The 23778-nt window shown below is 41.6% G+C and overlaps 1 protein-coding gene across 3 annotated transcripts in view; it reads right to left on the reverse strand.

The window, feature by feature from the left end:
* Positions 1-2721: 2721 nt before the first annotated feature.
* Positions 2722-23778, reverse strand: part of SBF2 (SET binding factor 2) — a 558284-nt gene continuing 537227 nt past the window's right edge. For all 3 annotated transcript variants that reach the window (XM_057507357.1, XM_057507356.1, XM_057507359.1), the window contains 8 exons: positions 14709-14835; positions 12470-12597; positions 11511-11744; positions 10372-10476; positions 8724-8917; positions 7922-8009; positions 5468-5599; positions 2722-4475 (listed from right to left, as the gene is read on the reverse strand). In XM_057507357.1, the coding sequence (XP_057363340.1) occupies positions 4377-4475; positions 5468-5599; positions 7922-8009; positions 8724-8917; positions 10372-10476; positions 11511-11744; positions 12470-12597; positions 14709-14835 (1107 nt within the window). In that variant the 3' untranslated portion in view covers positions 2722-4376. The remainder of the gene's footprint in view (positions 4476-5467; positions 5600-7921; positions 8010-8723; positions 8918-10371; positions 10477-11510; positions 11745-12469; positions 12598-14708; positions 14836-23778) is intronic.

Consider the following 23778-nt stretch of genomic DNA (forward strand, 5'->3'; position numbering starts at 1 on the left):
CCCATTTGGCGTCTGCTGTGCTGAGGAGTGGGATTAACACATCCCTGTTACTCCAGGTGTGGTCCTTGCACAAGTAGCTTCGTCATCACCTGGGAGCTCAGGTACCGAGTGTCACGTTCTGTCCCAGCAGATTCTTCATTTTGACAAGATGAGTCCTATGTGCATTACAATCGCAGAAACGCAGATTTAGATGATTTGGTCTTTTTCAGTAAACCCTTTACATCTCAGTTTGGAACCTCAGTCTTTGCACAAAGTAAACGGTATCACAAAATTACAGATCACCTGGGCCCTTCATTTTGTAGGTCAACACCCAGTAAAGTTAAGGCTCTGGTTCAGGTCACATTGTAAATTAGAACACAGCCAGCACCCAGGTGTCTTGCCTCCCATCTCTTTGCACTGCAGGGTCTGCTGTGAGCAAGCTACTTGCTCTGAATCAGCATGTCTAGTATGGCAGCACTGGAAATGTGGCTAGTAGTGCTACAATAGAAAAAAATTCAGTCTTTGTCCTGTGTTCCTGGCATAGAACTCCTAAAACCCTTAGAATTCATGAGTGATAGGACTGTCTTTTGTTTCCATAACAAGCCCCTCTGAGTACACCTGTGCTTACACAACTGCAGTGTCTCAGTGTGGGGCCCCTAGATAGCTTCAGGATTGGGGCTGGTCACCAGAAAAATCAAACACATGAATAGTGGGGGAGCTTTCAGCCTCTAGGGAGGGGAGAGGGCAGCAGAGTGGGTTATAGAAATGCTTGAAAAAGGTTTGCAGAGCCTCCCAGTCGGAGATCCCATTGAAGGGCGGGGAGGGTGGCACGTCCAGAGGGCGTGGAAGCTCTGCTTCACCCCCATCTCGCACGCCTTACCCTGCGTCTCTCTTCCGTTTCGCTGTGTTGAGCTGTATGCTTTATAATAAACCTGTAAACATAAGAAGAGTGTTTTTCTGAGGTCTGTGAGTTCTTCTAGAGAACTGGTGAACCTGAAGAGGGAATTATAGGTGGTCAGTCAGGAGCATGGGTGGCCTCTAGGACTCGGAATGGCAGTCCTATGGGGGACTGAGCCCCTAACCTGTGGGGTCAGTGTCAGAACTGCACAAATTACTGGACACCCAGTTGGTGTGGGAGAACGGGAGATGTGGGGTGCAATAGTGACATGCATTTGGTATGAGAAGTGGTGTCAGAAACATAACACGCTAGTCCAAACTGAGATGTGCTGTGATTGTAAAATATACACACTGGGTCTTCAGGATTCAGTACGAACGAAGAATATAAAATTTTTCATTATTATTTTTTTGAATTGATATGTTGAAACATTTTTGATATATTGGGTTAAAGCATATTAAAAATAAAATGTTATCACCTTCATTTATTACTTCTCACTTTTTAAAAAAGATACGTACGTGGTTCATATTATGCATCCACTTGGCAGCGCTTCTCTGAGCCCCAGATCTTCATCAGAACTGCTTTATTCTTTGCTTGATTCATACCTCCAGTTGCCATTGCTGAGGGCATTTTTGGTTATCAGTCTGAGACTGTTCAGAAATTCTTAAGGGATGATGGAGTTAATGTAACAATTCTTAAAAGAACTCCTGACAAAACATCTAGGAATGTCATTTCCATTGGGAAGCAAAGCTGTCATGCCAACAACAGTTTAAGCTCTAGCTCTGGAGTGGGGACCACTATGGCAAGGAGTTTGGGAAGCAAAAATGAAGAACTTGGGCCAAAGGGTGTGGGGAGTGGGACCTGCACTAATTGCTCCCTTGGGTCTGCATTTTCAAGAGTCCAGACATGGAAAGGTTTTGTCCCTGGACCACAGGGAATGAGGGGCCCTTCTGCAGGGCGTCAGGCCCCAGTCGGTCTTCCTTGGAATCCAAGGCCCTTCTCCCCGCACAGTTGAGACTCAAGGAATGAAGGGCATCCAGATACTGTTGTGCTCAACCCCAGCTGTTTCCCTCTTGATTGCATCTCAGGCATACAGCAGGGGCGAGCAGGCAGGTCTCTCCACCAGCCATCAAGAAGAAAGGCCTGGGCCCAACAAAGGCCCGACAGCTCGTCTAGATCACATTAGCCCAGTAATAGACTGAGGAAAACTGAAGGCTCACCTTGAGCCCCTGTGATTCTTGGGGGCCCTGTATGCCTGGCATAGAGAGGACTCCTGGATATCAACAGACTTAGAGGTTCAGCCTTGAGATAAGAACCTGCATTCTGTTGGCTCTATGTCGATGTAGCTAAAGTCTCCAAGATACAGCTGTGGTCAACTCCAAGGGCTTACCTGGAGAAGTGTTGTCTAGAACTGAAATCACTGATCCTTTCATTTGTGCTGTTTAACAATTTCATGAAGCAGAAAAACCTGCTACCCAACTAGGGTTCAATTGCTCCTAAAATTCTCATAAATTAGCACTACTCTAGGGAGTAAAACTGTGACCCAGAAGAGGTAAAGGACTTATCCAACATCACATAGTTCATTAGAGGCACAGGGCGGGAGCGGAGGCCCCAGGTCTCTTACCTAAATCCTGCAGCAGTCTGTCCTGATCCCAGGAGCTCAGGCACTATGTCCACGTCCCTGGTTACTTTCTAAGCAAAGGGCAGTGGGGACACTGATGGAACGAAGGCATGGAATACGCAGGTTCTACCTGTGCACTTTTAGGCCAGTGTTTATACACCCGAATGCTGCCTTATAAGTGCTAGAGCTGCATAATGAACTTTATTTCACAGTAAATGACGGATGCTTTTTCTTATGAAATAAATTTAATTCAAGGTGATTAGTGAATGTAAGGCATGACGCCTTCATGAAAGTTAAAAGAATCCAGTTACAAAAGAAGCACTGTGTACAGTCTCAAATAGCTGAAGTTACAATGGGCTCCATATTTTACAAAGTACAAAAAATTATTTCATATACAAATAAAAAATACAAATAATGTGCAAAACCCATTTTCACAGGTGGCAATTTATAAAATGAAAATGATAGAAAAAATCCTTCATCTTATTCTCCCCCAATTTCTTACATAATTTCTTATATAACACAGTTCTATTTCCTAGTGTGTAATTTTAAATTTGAAATCTGACTTACTTTTAATCTACAAAGACAAAGTGTTTTTTTTAAAAAGGGAACCAAACCATTTAATTACTGAAATCTTATGAATGAAATCAGTTAATTTTATATTAAATTATAAGCAGACTATCTGAAAAACAAGGATATAGAAATCATATATACACATTTTTGAAATATTAGTTTGGTATTTAACATATTAACATTTCAAAGCAAATGCAATGAACTAGCCCCCTAGACCCCAGCTGCTGCGCTGACTGTAGCAGAGATGCTGCTTCTGTTCGCCGGGAACAAACAGCAGTCCTCAGAGGTTAAGCTGAACAAACACAAGGTTATCAAAAGTAAAGAAAATCTGGAGACAGTTCTTACTATCCATGTGCAGAAGTGCTGTGTGGGGATCTGATCTTGACATAGTGTGACTGTGGTGTCCACGGCCCTTGGCACAGGTGCTGTGTGGCCATGAACAGCTGGCTTCTGTCTCTCCAACGTATTCATTTCATGAGGAGTTCAGTGCAAATGTTTGTTTTGTGGGTTAGTGCACTCAGCCTTTTGCATGTTATTTCGTGTAAGAAGCTGTCAGGGAGCAGAAGAATACAAGGGGACACAAAGTGCTGGATCCTCAGGGCACCTTTGGCCTTGAAAATTCAGTGTTTTGGAAACAGTATTTTCCTGCATTGGCCTGGTCATTATTGCATCATTCCCTGGACAATCTTTTCCCATCAGGAACTCCTGGGTGCTCCCCCTTTGCTCAACACTGAGCACCCATGTTCTTGCTGTGAACCCCAGTGGCCGAGAAGGGATTACGAAGCACCTTTTGGCAGCACCAGAGGGCTGAGTATCTCCAAGGTCAGGCAGTCAGAGTAGGGGCCCCTGTTGGGAAAGCTATTCTATGCCGAATGAAAGATCATCTTGGAGGGTTTTGATTTTTGCTTGCCAGAAAGCTCTCCGAGAATATGATGACCTTGGAGAACAAAGAGGATCTAGCTTTCATGAAGCAGGACCCAAGTGGGTGGCAGCCATTCTGCCTAGGGGTAGATGACTGTTGGCTCAGGAAGCATTCTTCTGATCCCTTACCACTAAGACCCTGTTAGAACAATTTAGTGCAAGACACAGAGAGTGCCTGGAGCAATTGACCAGACCTGTGGCACTCAGGCTAAGCAGACACAGCAACTGTGGAAAGAGGGGACTGGGCATGCCTGGGCAGGAGGGCCTCAGGCCTGGGATAACTCATCAGAACTGAGCAGGAAGCTGTCAGCTTCTTGAGGACTCATGAGCTTTTCTGTATCTGGCAGCATGAGTCCCTCTTCCCTTTTCTGCTTGGGTTGACTGTGAGCATCAGGCATCAGAGATGCAGCTCTGGATCCTGTCCATCCACTGCTGGGCACTCTGTCCATCCTGGGCACAGAAGTTATACACACGTTTGCTGGTCTTGAGCTACAAAACCAAATGAAGAGAACCAGGGATGAAGGGCAGGGCTGTGCCATGGCTTTGGGCAAATGTGTGACTCAGTCCCCAGGACCTTCTCTTGCAGTGCTGCCTCTGGACCTCTGTATGTTCTCTCCCCTCCACTGCCATACTGTCATCACCTTTATAGTCGCTTTACTCTCCTAAGTCCCCAGAGTCATATGGGATGCTACTAGGCGGCTACTGGCAGAAAAAGGAGACACACTAGGAGAGCCTTACTTTGCATCTTCATGGGGCCTTCCTTGACCAAGGAGGAGGGTCAGCCATAGCTGTAGCCTCCCTCTGGCCTCTCCCACACGCTGCACCAATGCAGTAAAGGTGCCAACGAAGCTCCCGTGCTCCTCAAGGAAGCCTGACATTCATGCTTGCCATGAAGAAGTTGGCTTTTGTGTTCCTTTTCCATTCCCTTCTCTAGCTCTTCAGTTGTGGCCATACTAGAAATCCAGTCAGGGAAATGGCCTCGTGGTCCGAGCAGGGCCCTAGAGTATGACCTGTGCTCTTTATGAAGCTCTGCTTGGCTCGGGGGACTGGGTAAGTCCCCTGTCACGTGGCCCATCTAAGGGCTGCTGAAGACGTTAGACAGTCATCATGTGTGACTGTGGACAGTTTTTCTGGAAGGTCATGCATGAAGACCAGTGGATACAAAGGGAAGCAGCATCTGTTCTTGACAGTTGGTGGTGAGTGAAATAACTAACAAGGAGTTAATCTGCTTCCACGTGTGATTGAACACCTTTTTAAGAGTCCTTTGAGCAAAGCAATGTACAGCCTTTCTGAGACATATGGACAGTTAGGGATCAACAGTACTGAGTTCAAGTTCTGTAGCAATTTCCAAAGCCAGGGGATCTGTGCCTCATCTGTAGTCACCACCAACTGCTCTGAGACCCCGTAATTCTCACAGGTGGATGGACTGTAAGGAATCATGCGCAGCAAGAGACAGGAAAAGACAAGTAAGATCAACTTACATCAAAGAAAGCCTTGTCACTCGTGTGCTTTGGAGCCCCCATGCTGGGGCCGGCAGGGACGACCATTTCCACCTCAGCCAGATCAATGTGGCCTTTACAACTTGTGTCCTCGCCTGAGTCGTAGTATCGCAGCTGGAACCAAAAGGATACAGATGGGATGTAAGAGACACAGGAAGGGAAAACAGTGTGGCTTTTCCAAATGTATTGTTATGCTTTCCTCTGTATCTTGCTAAATTATGCCTGAAAGAATAGACAAGAAATGAAACACTGATTGCTTCTAGGAGGAACTAGGTGCCTGGGAGAAAGGAGGAAGACCTGTTTTTTTTGAAATTTGAACAAACAAATGGGCTACATATTAAAAAAAACTAAATGTGAACTAACAACTGTAAAACATATGTGACATAGAAAAGAGGTTAATATTCAGACTGTGCAGAATTACTAGAAATTGATAAGAAAAAGATAAACCATCTAGAAGAGAAATGTTCAAATGATCTCACCAGGCATGTCACAGAAGACATACAAATGACCTATAAACATCTGAGGAGATGAGCAACCTCACCAATCAAAAACAGTAAATGAAATCAATGAGCTTTGTGATTTGATTAAGAAACATTAAAAATGGCTGGTAATATTTAGATTGAATGTAAGGCACTTGGTCCTCTCAAAACCTGTTAGTGGAAATATAATTTGGTAGAAACTATTTGGAGAACAATTTGGCAATATCAGCTAAAACTTAAAATGTTCATGATGATTGATACACCTTTCCCACCTGTAGGAATTCATCCTACAGAAACACTCCCAGAAGCATGCAAAGATACATGTATAAAGAGGTTTCCTTCAGCCCTGTTCCCATCAGCTAAAAAATGAAAAGATGTGTCTGTCTTTCAATGGGGTGTTGGTTAATTAAATGATGGTACACCAATAATATGGTATACAGCTTTTCAAAAATGATAAGAAAGATCTATATGAACTGGTAAGAAAATATGGTCTGGCAGGAAAATAAGTTCAAGATATATAAAAAAAGCAAGTTGCCAAATAGCATGCAGATATAAAATGATTTCTGAAAAACATAATAAATAGCTCAACATTCGATTGAGTGGTTCCTCTGTGCCAGGAGTGGATATCGCTCCCTAAGTTACACGGTGGGAGTGAGGCTGGTGCCTTCATCACAGCTGTTCTTGCCTCAGATTATTCTGTCTCTCCCTTCAGGGATGGTATAAATAGGCTAAATGGAAAGACTGTATACCTTTCACGTTAAAGAAATCCAAAAGATTGGTAAGAATGCAAGTGTAATTTGATGTAATTGTCAATTACATTAAAATTATGACATTTTCCCAAGTTATATTTAGTGGTTTAATGGAACTTTCTCCACAGTGTAGGCGCTATGATTTCAGAGACATTGTTCAAGTACAGCCTCTTGGAAAGGCTTCCATTGCATACTTATAAATAAATTCTTTGTATTCTTCCACAAAGACTCTGTGTAACCTTTATGAAATGCTTTGTGCAGAGGGAAAGGCAGTTCCCAGATAAAGCCCTCATCTAGACAGCAGGTCTGACCAGAGCGCTGGGCATGGGTAACAGTTCATCTTTCTCAACAGACTCCGTTTTAGAGATGAATGCATGGAGCGCCAAATGTGCACCCCTCTGCCGGCAGGCTGACTGGTCAGTCCCAGGCAGAGTGAGGCTGCAGTCGGAGCATGGGAGGCCATGTGACTGTCACCAGTGAAAGGCGCAGGGGGGCTGGAGGTCTGGGTGGGACTGCTTCCCTGAGATCAGGTCGCTGGGGCAAGGGCTATGACGCTAAGGGCTGCAGGCTGCTGCAGCACCAGCTAAGGACTTAAGCATAATCAGTGAGGTCCAGGTTGGTACTTGCCCCTGGGAGTTCCCAGTTTGGGGGGGCACATTCCTTCTATCTAGTTTGAGGCTCCCTCCCTCCTCTGTTGCTTGCATCTTTGAGGACATAATGATGGCTTCTTTAGTAACCAGTACAGTGATGGGCACAGAGAAAGTTTTCAATAAATATTTGTTGAATAAATTAATGCCCTCATCCTGGAATGGATGTTTCACGCTGCAAAGATGAAGGGAGCCTGTGTTCTGGGGAGTGCTCCCAGGCGCAGGCTCTGTGTGTGCATGTGGTAGTGATGCACGGAAAACTGCACGTCCTTTCCTGGCCTGGGTCTTAAGAGCAGGCAGCGGAGATACTGGGGCATTCATCAGCAGAGTTCCATTGCTCTCAGTGCTCTGGGCTCAACGGTCGCCGTCTCTGCCTGCATATACTGGCAGAGCCACGTTGGAACTTCTCTCAATGCTTCTGCCCTTGCTCAGGGACATGCTGGGCCCTGGGAGGAGCCCCCAGGAAGCACAGGAGAGGCCCGTGTCTGTCTGTGGAGGCACACGGCAGCCAGGGGCCGAGCGTCGCCTGAAGAGGTGACTTCTGCAGACTGACAGCATTACCTGATGCTTTGTTACGTCCAAAACGAACCAACGGGGTTTCCAACCTTTCAGCAAAGCCCCTCTTTTGTAAAGCGTTCCCTCAAAGGACCTAGAAAACATGAAGACAGGGCAATTAACTTTGATTTTTTGTTTAAAAAGTGCTGTAAGAACACCTCCACCGAAAGGTGCCCCCAAGGGAATGCCTGCTTTGTCCGTCAGGCCTGTCTCCCCCAGCTGATTCCACAAAGGCTGATCAGAGTTCTCTCTGGAATTTTTCTACTAGACCTCTGGAGAAAGACCCTCTTTCTGCTGGAATTACCAAACGTGTGAGGCTTGGAGCTCTGGTGGTCACCTTCTGCGCCATGCTAGGATTGCCACAACCCATAGGAGAAAGCAGGGCCAGGAGCAGAAGCCTGAAGATACTGTGTGAGAAACTGGCCCATCCTTGGCCTCCCCAGTCTGTGGAAGTACATTCCTTCCTGCCTGAGCTAGCGTGAGCTGGATTTCTGATGTTCACCACTGAGATAATGTCAACTAATACACATTCCCTCAAAAGACCTGGCAGATAGGAGATAATGACAATCAGGACTCAAGCACAAATACCTACAACCTTTTGGCATTATTTTAGTTGTGATTTTTGGTTTTTCCTCTTCAAAGAACCACCTAATGCTTTTAAAGCACAAACAAGGAGAGAAGTAAAGCAAGTCCATTTTAAGTTTACAGAATGCTGTACTGCATAGGCCTAGCTTATTAAAGGGCCTGTGGGATCGCCTTAGGTGGGGAGAGTCTTTTCCGCACACCCAGTGGGCCTCAGCACACCCACCTGTTCTCATCATTCCTGGATGTGTACTGGCTGTACAGCGTGGCTGCCCTCCGGTCCACTCCGTTGGAGGGGGAGATGCTGGCGCTCTGCTCCTCCCCCAGGCTGCTGTCCGGGAGGTGCAGCAGAGACCTCTTCTGATAGGAAGGCAGGTTGGTAGACACAATTCCTGGGGAGCCTGAGGGGTGTCTTTGGGGCTGCAAAAGACAGAGCTAGGAGAGCTTTACACTTTTGGCAACTGATTGAATATTTCCATATCCAAACATTTATCTCAAGGAAAAAGTGGACTAATAAGCAAAATAAATGTACAAAGATGTTTATCCTGGAGTTGTTTATAAGAGTAAAAACCTGGAAACAACCTAAATATCTATCATTAGGGGTCTATTTAAAAAAAGGTAATTCCATACAATGGAATTCTAGCTGGCTATTAAAATGCTGATCTATATAGTGACAAATATATCACTGGAAGGACATGTATGCCTCACAGTAAAAAAAAAGCAGGTTTTAAAATAGTGTGTGTAGTAAATCCCTTTTATATATGTGTTCAGAATGCTTAAACAAATTTGACATCGTAGTGGTTTATTTCCAGTTTATAAATTGTGGGTGAGTTTTGTCTTCTATTTTATAACTTTCTGTGTAGTGTCTTATTTAAAGGAATAAATGTATTTCACTTTCATAATCAGAAAAAAAATCAAGAAGATATTTTAACTATTTAATTTTTCTGAGAAAATAAAAGCAGTGAGAAAAGCAGTAAGACCTGCCCATGGCCTGTATGATAACAGCTCCTGAACAGCCATCCGAAGGCAGGAGAGAGCGCCTGGAGAACCCCTCCTTGCCAGGCCAAAGGCTGTCTTCTGCCCTCCTTTCTCCTGAGGCCTCCCTGACCTCTGAGCCTGAGGACCTTTCCTGTTTCCTGCAGTGTTCTTTAGAATACTCCTGGGTTCTGTATTATTGACCAGAGTCCTCCCAACTCCCCTTCTGCTGCATGTGGAGCCGACCCGATGTGGGTTTGACTGGTGGGTCCACCAATACCAGCTGTGTGATTTCCATGCCTTCCCCTCAGCTGTGAGGTGGGACACCACCCCCTCCCCGTGGGTTAAACAGGGTGATGCTAGCACAGTCCCTTGCACATATTACATGCTTGATAAAAGTTCCTTAAATCAGAAACAGAAAAAGGGGTTGTAAGAAGCAGAAAATAGGGTATTTGGTTTTAAAATATTTTGATGACAAGTGTTTCTTAATTCACAAACAGGAAAGGGGGTGTGGGCAACAGAAAGTAGTGTATTTTCTCATTTTAAAATATTTCATTTTCTTGGATTATTTCTCTGGAGCGAACATGGTCTTGGCATTCCCTTCTTCCTTCATGTGGCAGAAGATCAGCTGAAACCACAGGGGCACTGAGATAGAGAAGAACCCAGTAATTTCCCCTGGATTTAGGGCCCTAAAATGTTAAGTATTATGTCACTGTGGTAAAGGGAGCCCCTCAGGAAGCACTCAGTCCTTTGGAGCTTGCTGCCCTGGACCCTAGGGCATGACCCCTCCCTTCCCTTTGGCCATAAACCCACTGGGTGACCTGTGGTAGTGGGCCCCACCTGACCTAACACCCTCAAAAAGCTCAGAAGAAGCTCCTCAAAGGGCTTTGCCAACTCACACGGTCTGCTCTGTGCTCCTCTTTAAGATCCACGGTTACCCTTTCCCACAGCTGCTGCCACTTCTCAGGGGTTTGGTTCAATTTATGCTCCAATCTTTCAATTTCCTGCGAAGTAATTAAAAGAAAACAGATAACTATCCATAGAAACCAGGATGTGCCGCAGAGCTACATCTCTTCTGTTCTGGGCACAGAGGAACAGCATGGCCAGAGGGCAGCTAGACAGCAGTAGACACAGGGCTCCTAGGCCAGGAACAGCGGCAGGAACTCTAGCCGGTGGGACGCGCTGCAGCAAAGGAAGATTTGTAGGCCTCATGTGCTTCCACGCCTTTTGCACAGAATGGCTTAAATAGAGAGGTGAAGTATTATCCCAACCACCTGCACCCTTGGCCAGCTCATAGGAAATCTGATGGCCACAGCAAAAGGTTGGGCCGGCGTCCAAACTGTACTAGCTGAGGTAGATGAGAAGTCTGTCCTTGACAGAGGAAACCCCTCAACTGTGATGACTCAAACCGGATATGGAAAGAATGAACCCAGAAATGCCTGAGGAATGGATTTCCTTGGGACAGGGAAGCTGGGACAGAGCAGCCGCCTCTGACAGCGCTCTCACTGAAGCACAGAGAGCCGGTGGAGAAGACCCTTCGGGAACTGCTGGCTCATATCAGAGCTTCAACCCCTTCCCGAGGGCTGCTGCTTTCATCAGCGTGGCTACTGCCAGGATGGCTTCTCCCCAGACTGTTCCTTGGAGAAGACAGTTGGCAGTACTCCCATCAGGCCGTCAACTACCCACACTTCTGCCCAGAGGAAGCAAAGCACCCACAAAAGCCATAACACAGACCTGACTCAGGCTGCTTGTGCAGCTTAGACAGTTGGGAAGCTGCAAATTGCTCCATTCACTTGATGCTTCCTTATAATGCCAGAAAACTCTCTTTCATTTAGATTCTTTCCTAGCAGCTCTGTGCCTGGTCCCGCACTGATGCTTGGGAGCAATGCCGGTTCCTCATTGCACTCCTGCAGTGCTACCTGTAACGCCAGCCCAATGAGGAAAGACTGCAAGTTTGTGGACCTAGTTCCTGATGCCTCATGTGCTTCCAGGGCCTGCCCTGCTGGCTTAGATGTGTGTCCACACACGGCTGACTTACAGTGAAAAGGCTGGTGAGCGCGTCGGGCTGCGTGCAGCTGACGTCATCATAGCAGGGCCACACCGTTCTCCTCTGGCTCTGGGGCCCAGCAATTCCAGCCGCCTCAGGGGCCTCTGAGGGCGACTGCTTGAGGGTCAGCATCACCCAGTCATATGAAGGCCCTGTGGAAAGGGTCTCCTCTATATAGTAATCCCACTTCTTGAGGCTGGAGACATTGACATTGGGCTTCAGGGCCTGTTTAAAGAAAATTCTGAAATATAGTTTCATTTTGACCCCAAAGTATCCCAAACTTACAGGCAGGCCAGCCCCTAACATTTTTAGGGTCCAGGAAAAGAGTATGAATGGAGGTTCAAATATCACCTCAAGAGGAGGGGCAGCTAGAGACAGGCCAGAGTGGAGTCCTAACACATGAGCCCCTGGCCAGGCCTTCTTGCCCTTGGGTAAGGTGTTAGTGCTTAGGAAACCGGTCTGCTCCACCCCAGAGTCTACTTCATATAGATGTGCATGGCAGAGCATGGTCGTCCCTGAGATGCCATCCTTCTTGGGCTCGGCTCCAAACATCCTTGCTTCCCATAGGGGTTCTTCGGTGCTTTGGCACAAATGGACCTAGGGAATTCCTTTCTAAAGTATTTCAGATTTTTCAGCTTAGATGACCAGTTGAAGTCTCAAGTTTTGTTTGTTCTTTCTTTTTGGGGAACGTTGCTTTGCTTTGACTTTCTTGAAGTTATCCCTTCTAGGTTTTGGGGGCCCCCTCCTAATTTTTGTAATCAAGAATTTGGTGAACAGTTTCCATTCCATCATAACCCAAACCCATAGTGTATCAAACCTTTAAATAGCTTCTGGTATGAAACCTAGTCAAATGTTTATAAAAAGCTTACACAGCTTATATACACTTAAAGTAAGGAAAACTCTAACACAAAATATTCAGAAAATGAAACATAAATGTTTTCTTACTGTACCTCTACTTCCACTGGTGAATATAAATAATTAAAGAAAATGGGACTTCTCTTGTGCATTCTATCAATACACTCCCAAATGCAAATTCCTTTTTTGGCATGCTTATCTCCTTTATCATCAAATAAAGTTCCTGTAAATCCAAAACAATCAACAAAACAAAAGTCAAATAAGTCAACAGTTTGTCTAAAAGTCTGGTATATGCAGCAGATGAAAAGTGGAATATTTATTACGGCTCTAAATCAGCCATGTACGTGCAAAGCTAAAGATAGGAAAACTTCCTAGTTATATGGAAACAAATCCAAGTGGGGCAAAAACACTTGCTAAGGTTTCTCCAAGCATTTAGCAGGGCGCCACGGCCCTCTGCCAATCTACATTCCACATCTGCACCTAGATTCATCGAAGGCCGTGCCAAGAGACATTCTACACATTTTTCAAGAAAAAATAGAAGAACTTAGGAGTTGATGTGATGAAACTCAGCTAAAAACATGATTTTATATTTCCTTTTTATGTCGTTGGCTGTTTATTATGAAGCCATTAAAGTGTTTTCTTGTTTAGTAGTTTATATACCACAACTCATGGTCACAGACACTCTGGATGACAAAAGGGTGTGGTCTGATCCTTGGTGACTAAAAACAAAAGTCAAATTTTTGGTGGGGGGAACTTCATGAATTTTCTGGGTCTATCTTTGTAGTCTCCAGTCAATGTGTTACTCACATGAACTGCTTTGTTTTTAATGAAGAGGAAGACATATTAAGGTGACGCGGGAGGTACTCCTTTAAAAGGCCAGGAAGGGTGCCTCTCCTAGCAGTGCTGTCCTGCTTTGAGTGAAATGACTCAGTCAAAATTCAGCAAACATTTTACTAGTTTATCAGAAAAGAATGTCTCAAGCCCAAGGCTGCACAAAATCCTATAATATGAGGGGCCTCTGAGACTAATTAATGTTTCTTCTCTACCTTTTAACTGCAAAGTCCAGGGCAGTAGTTCTCAATCTTGGCCACACACATTAGAAAATCAAGGGCTTTACGGAATCCCAGTGCCTAGCTCTCGCCTCAGATCAATGAAATCAGAATCTGTGAAGATGGGTTCCAGATATTAGTGATTTAAAAAGTTCTCCAAGACACTACAGTGTCCAATGTAGCCAGCTCTACTTAATGTCTTCCCAACACATGGGTGTTTAAGAAATTAAGGTTTCTGATGATGATGTGTGGAATGACAATTCTATGAGTCAACAAAGGTCTGGAAGTATAAACAGGAAGGAAAATGGTCTCACCAGGGCTGCTTCTCTTACCAAAGTATGAAATATCATACTAGACAATTTTAATAGCATGTCCTGGATAGCAGTATTTCCTGACTTAATATTTAAACTGAGAACATCAGTAAATATTTTCAGCCACTAAAAGAGTTCTCTTTATGAATATTCAGGTACATATACTGAATTTGCATGTCTTCTTAACAAAAAATTTGTATCATCTCTTCCCCTCTGGCTATAACAAAAGTAAATGTGCAAAATCTGTGCAAAGTCCCTTTGGGGAGTGTTTTCATAGTGGCTGACTGACTTTCAGAATCTACTCTTTATTACTGCTATTAAAATATAACATACAATGATATTCATATGTATATACATTATATATATATATATATACATATAATGATATAACAATGATAGGGAGTCTAAAATTTCCTGATTGCTACTATGTGCTAGCAACTGTGCTAAGAAATTTACAAATATTTCCTCATGTGATCATCATGGCTCAAAGGGTGGGTGCTCTTGTCCTCCTTTTAAAGATGAGGAAACTGAGGAAACTTGAGAGAGGTACCTAACCTGTCCAAAGTGCTCAACTGGTAAGTGCTGGAATTTAGCCCTGGTTTGCACCAGAGCCCATGGCCTTGACTGCTATTCAAACTGCTCCCAAGGGCAAGCACGTTTCCTACCAGAGCTCACCAGGGATGAGTCAAACGTTTCTCTTCAAACAGTGATAACATTTTGAGATATTAAAACAGTAAGCAGACTTAACTTTACAAAAGTGCTACAGGGATGACCATTTACAGTTCCTAAGAGCGAGCTGAAACAGCACCCATCTCAGAATCTGGGCACTCGTTCCTATCCATTCTAGTTTTGTAGTTCAGGGTAAAACCCTAAAGGTGCCTTGCCACACTGGGGGGTAGTTTTTTTATCAGGGTTTTTAATTAAAAACACACACAACTAACAAAAAGATGGAACAAGGGCATGCAAACACGTACCATGCTCTAATCTTTCATAGTCTGAATCCAGGAGAAACGTTTTAAATCGATTAGATACATAGTGGAAAGCTAAGAACTTTAAGTAGTAGAGATTGAATTCAAATTCAGTCGGATACTGGTTGTAAACCTGAAACACACAAGGCAGAGGAAAGAGTGAGAATCGGACCTGACAGAGATTCACGGGCATGGGTGCCGCTGAAAGCTGGCCTGGAATATGGAGACCGTTTTGGTCATTCAATCAATCGAATCCCTACTACGAATGGAGGTGGGAAGGGATTCAGCCTTTCTGGGCACCTACAATGTGCCAGACACCATGCTAGGGGTTTTATAAACATAACCTCATTTAATCTGCATAATGTTACAATGTAGGTATTTTTGAGGAACTTGATTGAGATATAACCGACATATAACATTGTGTATATTTAAGTTATACACCATGATGATCTGACACACACCCACTGTGCAATGATTACCACAGGAGGGTTGACACTTGCATCATCTCACATAATTACTTTTTTCATTCCTCTGCCCATTTTGTTTTACCTTTTAAGATCTACTCTCTTAGCAATTTCCAAGTATATAATACAGCATTGCTAACTATAGTCACCATGCTGTACACTGCATCTACAAAACTCTTATAATTGTAAGTTTGTAGCCCTTGACCAACACCTCCCCATTTCCCCCAGGCTCCAGTCCCTGGCAACTACCACTCTGTTTCTATGAGTTTGGCCTTTCTTAGATTTCATGTATTAAGTAAGACCAAACAATATTTATCTTTCTCTGACTTACTTCACTTAGCGCAATGTCCCTGAGATCCACCATGTTATTGCAAATGTCAGGGTTTCCTTTTTACTCATGGCTGGAAAACATTCATTTACATATATACATTTTCTCTATTCATTTCTAGATGGACACTTAGGTTATTTCCACATCGTGGCTATTGTGAATAATGCTGCAGTGAACATGGAGGTACAGACATCTCTTTGAGATAATGATTTCTTTGATTCTCTCGGACATATACCAGGAAATAGGATTGTTGGATCATAGACGTTTCTATTTTAATTTTTTGATGAACTTCCTTTCTGTTTCCCATAGTGGCTAATTTTCCAATTCCAACAGTGGTAAATTTCCAACTTACATTCCTACCAACTGCGCACAAGTGTCCCCTTTTCTCCACATCTTCACCAACACCTGTTCCCTCCTGTCATTTTGTTAATAGCCATCCATGAGATGATTAACTCATTTCAGTTTTGATTTGATTTCCCTAATAACTAGTGATGTTGAGCTCCTTTCTAAGTACATGTTGGCCATTTGTATGTCTTCTTTGGAAAAATTACCTACTCAGATCCTCTCAAGACAGGCATTACTATCCCCCCTTTACAAATGAAGAGGCTGAGGACAAGCAAGATAAGTAACTTACTCAAGGTTATTTAACAGTAACTAGGGAGCTCATATTTGACCCTGGCTTGTTAGGCCCCAAGGTTTGTGCCCCATTCGTTGCTTTATTCTGCACTAGGAACTTGACAGAAATTATTATAAGTTATGGTTCTTGTTTTCTAGGCACTTGTGGTGTAATAGTGTGCAATACAACATGAAAAATTTTACTAGGCAAGTTTAGCAGTAAAAGGAATGAGAAGAGAAGGTGGTGCAGACAGAGTCAATAAAGAAAGGACAAATTGTGAAAAAAGAGCTGATAACTAAGAGAGTAATGTTCTGGGAAAGCAAGAATGAATGAGGCTAAGGGCTCAGAAACAGGGAACAGACTTGGAGATGAGGAGGAACAGAAGAATAAAAAGAAAGATATGTTCAAGTGCCAAGGGAAAGGGGAGGAACTTATGCCTTTTAACCGTGATTTATCATCAGTAGGCAGCGAGGTCACTGGACATAGGAAGAAGGATGAAGGAATGATATAGGAGGGAGGGAGCAAGGTAGAGCTTGGTACCGTCGCTGAGCTATGGCAGACTCTATGGAACCATCTTACGTTGGCAGAAGGTAGGCTGAGGACCTTGTGACACTCTCCAATCCACCTGGCAATATCACCTCTACATTGCTCAAACAATCTCTCATCGCCAGTTGGAGAATTTTGTTTGGTTGAGATAAGTTCTAATCATAATTACACTTGTTGAAAGCTGTTTTAAATAAACACTGCAGGCAGGCTAAAAGCCAGCTTTCCTCTCCACATTTAATTTGGCAATTAAACGGCCACACTTGGTCAGCCAAACTGAGCAGGCGTGCATGTAATATGTTATTGCCCAATAGATCAATGCGGAATTTAAAGTCTTGATCTGGATATCATTGATTTTTCAAAGTTTATCAAACCTAGTTTCCTGTGATGATTAAAGGTTCTTTTCTTATATTTTTTTATTGGCCTTTTAATTGAACTAATTTAGTTCAACACAAATACAAAAAAAAATAGATTTTGGGAAAACTTATTGAAGGACAGTTCTCTCTCCTCAGTGGGCTTGCATTGGGTTTCCACAAGACGGGGTTTCCCATGGGACAGCTGTGACAGGGCTCTGAACAGGGAGGCTCTGGGCCACATTCCAGGGTTTTAGAGCGGTAAGCTCTCTAGTCTGACCCACTGGTTCAGAATCAACAGCACCACCCCAAGGTGCCACTGCATGTGGGACAGAGAAGGGGAGACCTAGATTGCGGATGACAGACGGGAAAGGACCAGGAGAGCGTAACTCCACTGTCTTTGGGCCTCAGGGAGGAGAGGTCATCAGTGGGCTCTGGTGGGATGAGCTCCATGAACTGCTTTAGCCCAGTAGCCCCTGGAGTAAACCTGGGTAGTCACAGGCCAGCCCTCAGGCTCACTGTTGCCAGAGCAGGAAGAGTTCAGGGCTATTTCCACTGACCCAGTCCACAATTGGTTCTAAAAATTCTTAAAAAAATTTATTAAACAAAGCTCCAGAATAACAAACTATTTCAGTGACTATTCTCCATAGAAACCACTCACCTCATACATACCTGTATCTTTCCTTGATTATTCTGATACTTAATATGCTTAGGTATATAATTTTGAAGACCCACTTTGAGGTAAAGGAGAATGGAAATAATAATGAGTATGACCTTAAGTTGAACTTCCAGGCAGATCGTATTTCAGGGATAACATATGGTAGGACTAGAAGCAAAACTCAACAAATGGAAAAATGCTTTCCCAGCGCACTGTACTGAGCAACTGGCTCACCACAAATCCTGCACTCTACAATTATGCTGCTAGAAAGGTTGGATACTTCTCCAAGGCCTCTGGCACTCACCCTGCTTGAACTGGAATTGATGCATAGAGAGCATCAGTGTGAGTGCTTGGGGGCACGTGTGTGTGTGTGTGTGTGTGTGTGTGTGTGTGTCCCAGTGTGAGTGCTTGGGGGCACTAGTGTGTGTGTGTGTGTGTGTGTGTGTGTGTCCCTGCATCTGTGTACCACAATGGCACCTGAAGTTGCTACTGCTTGGGACTGAAGAACAATCTGATTCCAAGCTGGGGTTAATAGTCAGGTCTATTGGAAGCAGAAGAGAAGATGCTGAGCAATTTGTTTTCTTACTCTTTAGCAACAGTTTAAGCAACAAGCAACATATCTTTTAGCAATGGTTTCCTGGTGCCCCTTTTGCCTCCTCCTTACCCTCTTCTCTAAGCAGTTTAAGACTGTCCTTTCTCCATTGTATGTTCTTGGCTCCTTGGTTGTAAATTAATTTCCATATATGTGTGGGTTTATTTCTAGGCTCTCAATTCTGTTTTCTGAAACGTCTTTTTACCATAATGAGAAATGAAGACCTGACTGTATTCACAAGAGAAAATCTGGTGGTTAGATTTCCAATAAAGAAGAAAAATTACACTTTCCTCATTTAGTGCTACATGGCAGGGACTCAGTGTTTGTCCAGCTCACTGGCTTCTTTTCCACCTTGTCAATGGGATGCCTAGATTCATCTGCTACTGTACCACTGTGGTCTCCAAAAGGCACAATCTACATGCTTCCTCCTCCTTCTGTCAAGTATTGTTTTAACAGAAGAAATGGGATCAGGTCAAAGAGACTTCCTCTAAGGACTTATGGTGGGGGAATGGTGAGGGTTTACAGGTTTGTTAGCCACAACAGTTTTTTTTAACAGTTTTGGTGAGGTGTACTTGACATATATTAAGCCACACATATTTGAACTGTACAACTTGGTAAGTTTTGACATGTCTTTACACCTGTGAAACCATCACCACAATCAAGGTAATGAACATACCATCCATAACTCTCAATGGTTTCCCGGTGCCCCTTTTGCCTCCTCCTTACGCTCTTCTCTAAGCAGCCACTGACATACTTTTTGTCACTACAGATTAACTTGCATTTACTAGAAATTTATGTAAATGGAATCATACGTATGTACTCTTTTTTTGGTATGCTTTCTTTCACAATTATTTGAGATGTATCCATGTTGTTGGGCTACCAGTAGTTAATTCCTTCCTATAGCTAAATAGTATTCCATTGGGATACCTCAATTTGTTTATCACTCATCTGTTGGGTTGCTTCTAGATTTTTAGTTATACATATAAAGCTGCTATGAACAGTTATGTACAAGTCTTTGTGTGGGCCTAAGCTTTCATTTCCCTGTGTAACTGCCTAGGAATTGAATGCTGAATTGTATGGTAGGTAGATATGTTTAATTTTTTAAGAAATGGTAAAACTGCTTTCCCAAATGGTGGTACAATTTTATATTCCCACTAGCAGTGTTAAAGAGTGCCACATCTTCATCAACATTTGGGGTAGTCAGTTTAAAATATTTCAGCCATTAAAATAGGTATGTAGTTATCACTGTGGTTTTAATTTGCATTTCCTAATGACAAATGGTGTCAAGTGTCATTTCATGTGCTTATTTGCCATCTTTGGTGAAGTCAGTACAAATGTTTTGCCTGTAAAAAATAGGTTATTTTCTTTTTATTGAGTTTTGAGAATTCTTTACATATTCTGGATACAAGTCCTTTAACAGATATATGATTTACAACTACTTTCTCCCACTCTGTGATTTGTCTTTTCATTTTATTAGCAGTGCTTTTTGAAGAACAAAAGCATTAAATTTTGACAGTGTGATTTATCAATTTCTTCTTTTATGAATCATGTTTTGCTATCTGAATCTATGATATACTTGACTAGCCCAAGGTCACAAAGATTTAATCCTATATTTTCTTCTAGAAGTTTTATAGTATTAGGTCTTACATTTATGTCTATGATTCCCTTTAAATTAATTTATACATTGGTGGTAGGTATGGATCAAAGTTATTATTATTTTTAATGGAAATCCAATCGTCTGGCATGATTTGTTGAAGAGACTATCCTTTCTTTACTGATTGCTTTTGTATCTTCACTGAAAATCCAGTGTCCTTAGAGCACATATGTTTAGAACTATTTCTGGACTCTATTCTGTTCCACTGATCTCTTTACCTTTATACCCATTATTATACTGTCTTGATAAATACAGTTTTATAATAAAATCAGATAGTGCTAGTTCTCCAATTTTTTTTTACGTTTGTTTTGGCTATTCCAGATCCTTTGCATTTCAATATTGATTAGAATTAGCTTGCCAATTTCTGCACAATAGTCTCCTAGGAATTTGATTGTGACTGCATTGAATCTTTAGATCAATTTGAGGCGACTAACATTTCAATGATATTGAGTCTTCTGACCCATGAATGAGAGGTAGCTCTTGATTTACCTAGGTCCTTAGTTTCTCTCAGTAATGTTGTATAGTTTTCAGGGTCCAGGTCTTTAACAGATTTTATTATATTTCTTTCATGTTGATACTATTGTACATGGTAATGATTTTAAATGTTAATTTTCCAATGATTCATGCAGAAATACAACTGATTTTTGTATATTGATTATGTATACTGCAGCCTTACTGATAAACTCACTTATTCTGGAAGCTTTTTTTTTTTTGTAGATTCCATAGATAATTATTTGTTTATGAATAAAGAAAGTTTTACTTCTTCCTTTCTAATATGGCTGTCTTTATTATTATTACTTTCTTGTCTTATTACATGGCTAGAGCCTTTAGTACAACGTTGGATAGAAGTGGTATATATGTCTTGTTACTGATTTTAGGGGGAAAGCATTCAGTCTTTCACTATTAACTATGATGTTAGCTGTAGGCTTTAAAAAAAATAGATACTATATATGGTTTGAGGAAGTTTCCTTCTATCCTTGATTTCCTGAGAATTTTTACAAGGAATGGATGTTATATTTTGTCAAATGCTTTTTTTTGTGCCTACTGAGATGACCATATGGTTTTTCTTTTTTGGTTTCTTAATATGGTGAATTAAACTGATTGATTTTAAATATGAAAACAACCATGCATTCCTGAGATACACCTCACTTGATTGTAGCATGTTATCTTCTAAATATACTATTGGATTTGATTTGCTATATTTTGTTTAGAAAATTAGAATCCATGATCATCAGGGATACTGATTTCTAGTTTTCTTTTACTGTTTTTGTGAGGCCAGGGTAATGCTGGCCTCAGTTTGAGATGGGAAACTCAGATTGAGTTTGCTTCAATTTCCTGGAAGACTTCTGTAACTGCTATTATTTCTTCCTTAAGTACCTGGTAGAATTTACCAGTGAAGCCACCTGGGCCTGAAGTTTTCAATGTGTAAAGATTTTAATCATAATTTCAATTTCCTTAATAGCCATAGGCTTATTTAAGTTATGTGTTTCTTCTTGAGTGAGTGTGGTAGTTTCTGTCTTTCAAGGAATTTGTCCATTTCATTAAATTCTTGATTTTATTGGTGGGAAATTGTTCATAATATTCCCCTGTGGGACCTTTCAATATCTGTAGAATCTGTATTGATGGCATCTTTCTCATTTCCAATATTGGTAATGTGTGTCTTCTTTCTTTGATCAGTTGGGCTAAAGTTGATCAATTCTGCCGATCTGTTCAAAGAAGAGTTTTTGGTTTCATTAATTTTCTTTATTGTTGGCCACAAGATTTTTGGGGCCCCACGGCTAGTCTATTTAAAATAAATTTAACCCTACTGTATTATGTAGAATTGGGAATGATAGGCATCTCAGCCTGTAAATTAATTCTATATGAGTGTTTCCCAAAATATGCTGATGAATTGAGTTTTAGGCCTTTCTCATGCATCATCTGGATTCTGTTGTTCAAAATAATTTTGTATTTATTTTGACGAAGATAAAGAAACAAACAGATTTAAAAGACCAAGCTGTGTGAGGCATTTTAGTTTTGTTTTTCATTATGGAGTGAAACCTGCCAATTTCACTTATTCATAGGAAGAGAATTTGAAACAGAATTTGGAGAAACATGAATTTATAGGCTCTTATTTTTTGCCCATGTGCCATTAAGTACTTTGTAAAATTTAAAGGCCATAAAAATAAACTATGACTCAAATCTCAGGAATGATCAACTTTTTGGTAATAAAATATAGTAAGGTAAAACTGGATTTTGTTTTCAGGAACTACGAATGCTAAATTATAAGAGATCCTATGTAGAATGGTATCAATATCTGAAAAACTGTGGGTATGATATACCACAGAAAAATAGGTAGCTAATATTAGTTTTTGTTATTTCACATTTTAAGATTCAACAAATATTAATTGTGCACCTTCTACTGTGCCAATCACTGTACAAAAGATTTTTAATCCTTCCGCTATATGTATATACATATGCACATGCACACATATACACATACATACACACATATAGTTGATGCCTGAACATCAATGAGCTTGAACTGTGCAGGTACACTTATATGTAGATTTTTTTCAATAAATGTATTAGTAAATTTTTTGGAGATTTGCTACAATTTGAGAAAACTTTTTTCCCCTAGCTTACTTGATTGTAAGAATGTAGTATATAGTACATATAACATATAAAATATGTGTTAACTGACCATTTATGTTACGGGCAAAGCTCTGGTCAACAGTAGGCTATTAGTAATTAAGTTTTTGGGGAGTCAAAAGTTACATGCAGATATTTTGACTGTGTGTGGGGGTCAGCACCTCAACCCCTATGTTGTTCAAGTGTCAACTGTAGAAAGAAACTGAAGCACAGAGAGGTAAAATAATTTGTTATAGATCAAATATTACTAAATGAGACTGATATGCAAACTCAGACTTATTTTATGGGCTCAAATATTAAAAGTTTTAATGCAAAATTGTTTTGTTTTAAAACAGCTTGGATTATGTCGATTTTGTAGTTTTTAGTTGAATGGCAGACACCAGAAACTCTCATGCCATGAATCAATCCATTACCTGTAGTTATTTTGTCAATATTAATAGATACGTTTTAGAGTAACCAACCTGTGTGAGGGCAGCTTAGTTCCTCACACATGTGCTTACAAGGAAAGCTCTTACCTTTAAAAGCAAAGTAGCTTTTCTCTTTGGAATAGGACCTAGCATAGTGCTGGCCTAGGGGTAACTGTTAGGAGAATGGTATCACAAAGCCAGACCAGAGTGAGTCAGTTTACAATTTGAATAAACTTCAAAGGCAGTTAAAACTGTTGCTTGTTTTTCTCAAAGTAGGAAATAATGAAAATGTTCTAAGATGTATTCAAAGATTTAAAGCTGAAATAAAGGAGAGGTTTTCTTATACTTCATGTTTTCACTCATATTATACATATTTTTTTCTCTTAGTATTGTATTTTAAAAACAGTTTAGGTAAAATTTTCATTTTTGTATTTTGGATGTATTTCCCTTTTCAATTTGGTTCAACTATTTTAAGAAAAGGAAGCATCCTGTAATGTTATTATTTGAGCTAAGCCAATTTCTTTTAGAAGCAACAAAAAATCTGCCAGATGTTGCTATTATGAAACTGTGATCTTGCATTTATAATTCATCTGACACCTGGATATACTGGCATAAACAATGGCTTTTTATATGATGAGGCAGTTCTAATTTAAGATCAGTGCTTCATCTGTTTTCTTTGTAACTCTATTAGTACTAATGGGCAAGTCTAGGCACATTTCCACCGACTGCCTTTTGGCATTCAGCATGTTAGAAATGGTTAATAAGCAGGGAACACATTCCACCTGGGAGTTTCGCTTGCCACTGCGTAATTCTGCATTTATTATTATTTT

This window comes from Manis pentadactyla, chromosome 9 (assembly GCF_030020395.1).
Source record: "Manis pentadactyla isolate mManPen7 chromosome 9, mManPen7.hap1, whole genome shotgun sequence".
NCBI classification, from domain to species: Eukaryota; Metazoa; Chordata; class Mammalia; order Pholidota; family Manidae; genus Manis; species Manis pentadactyla.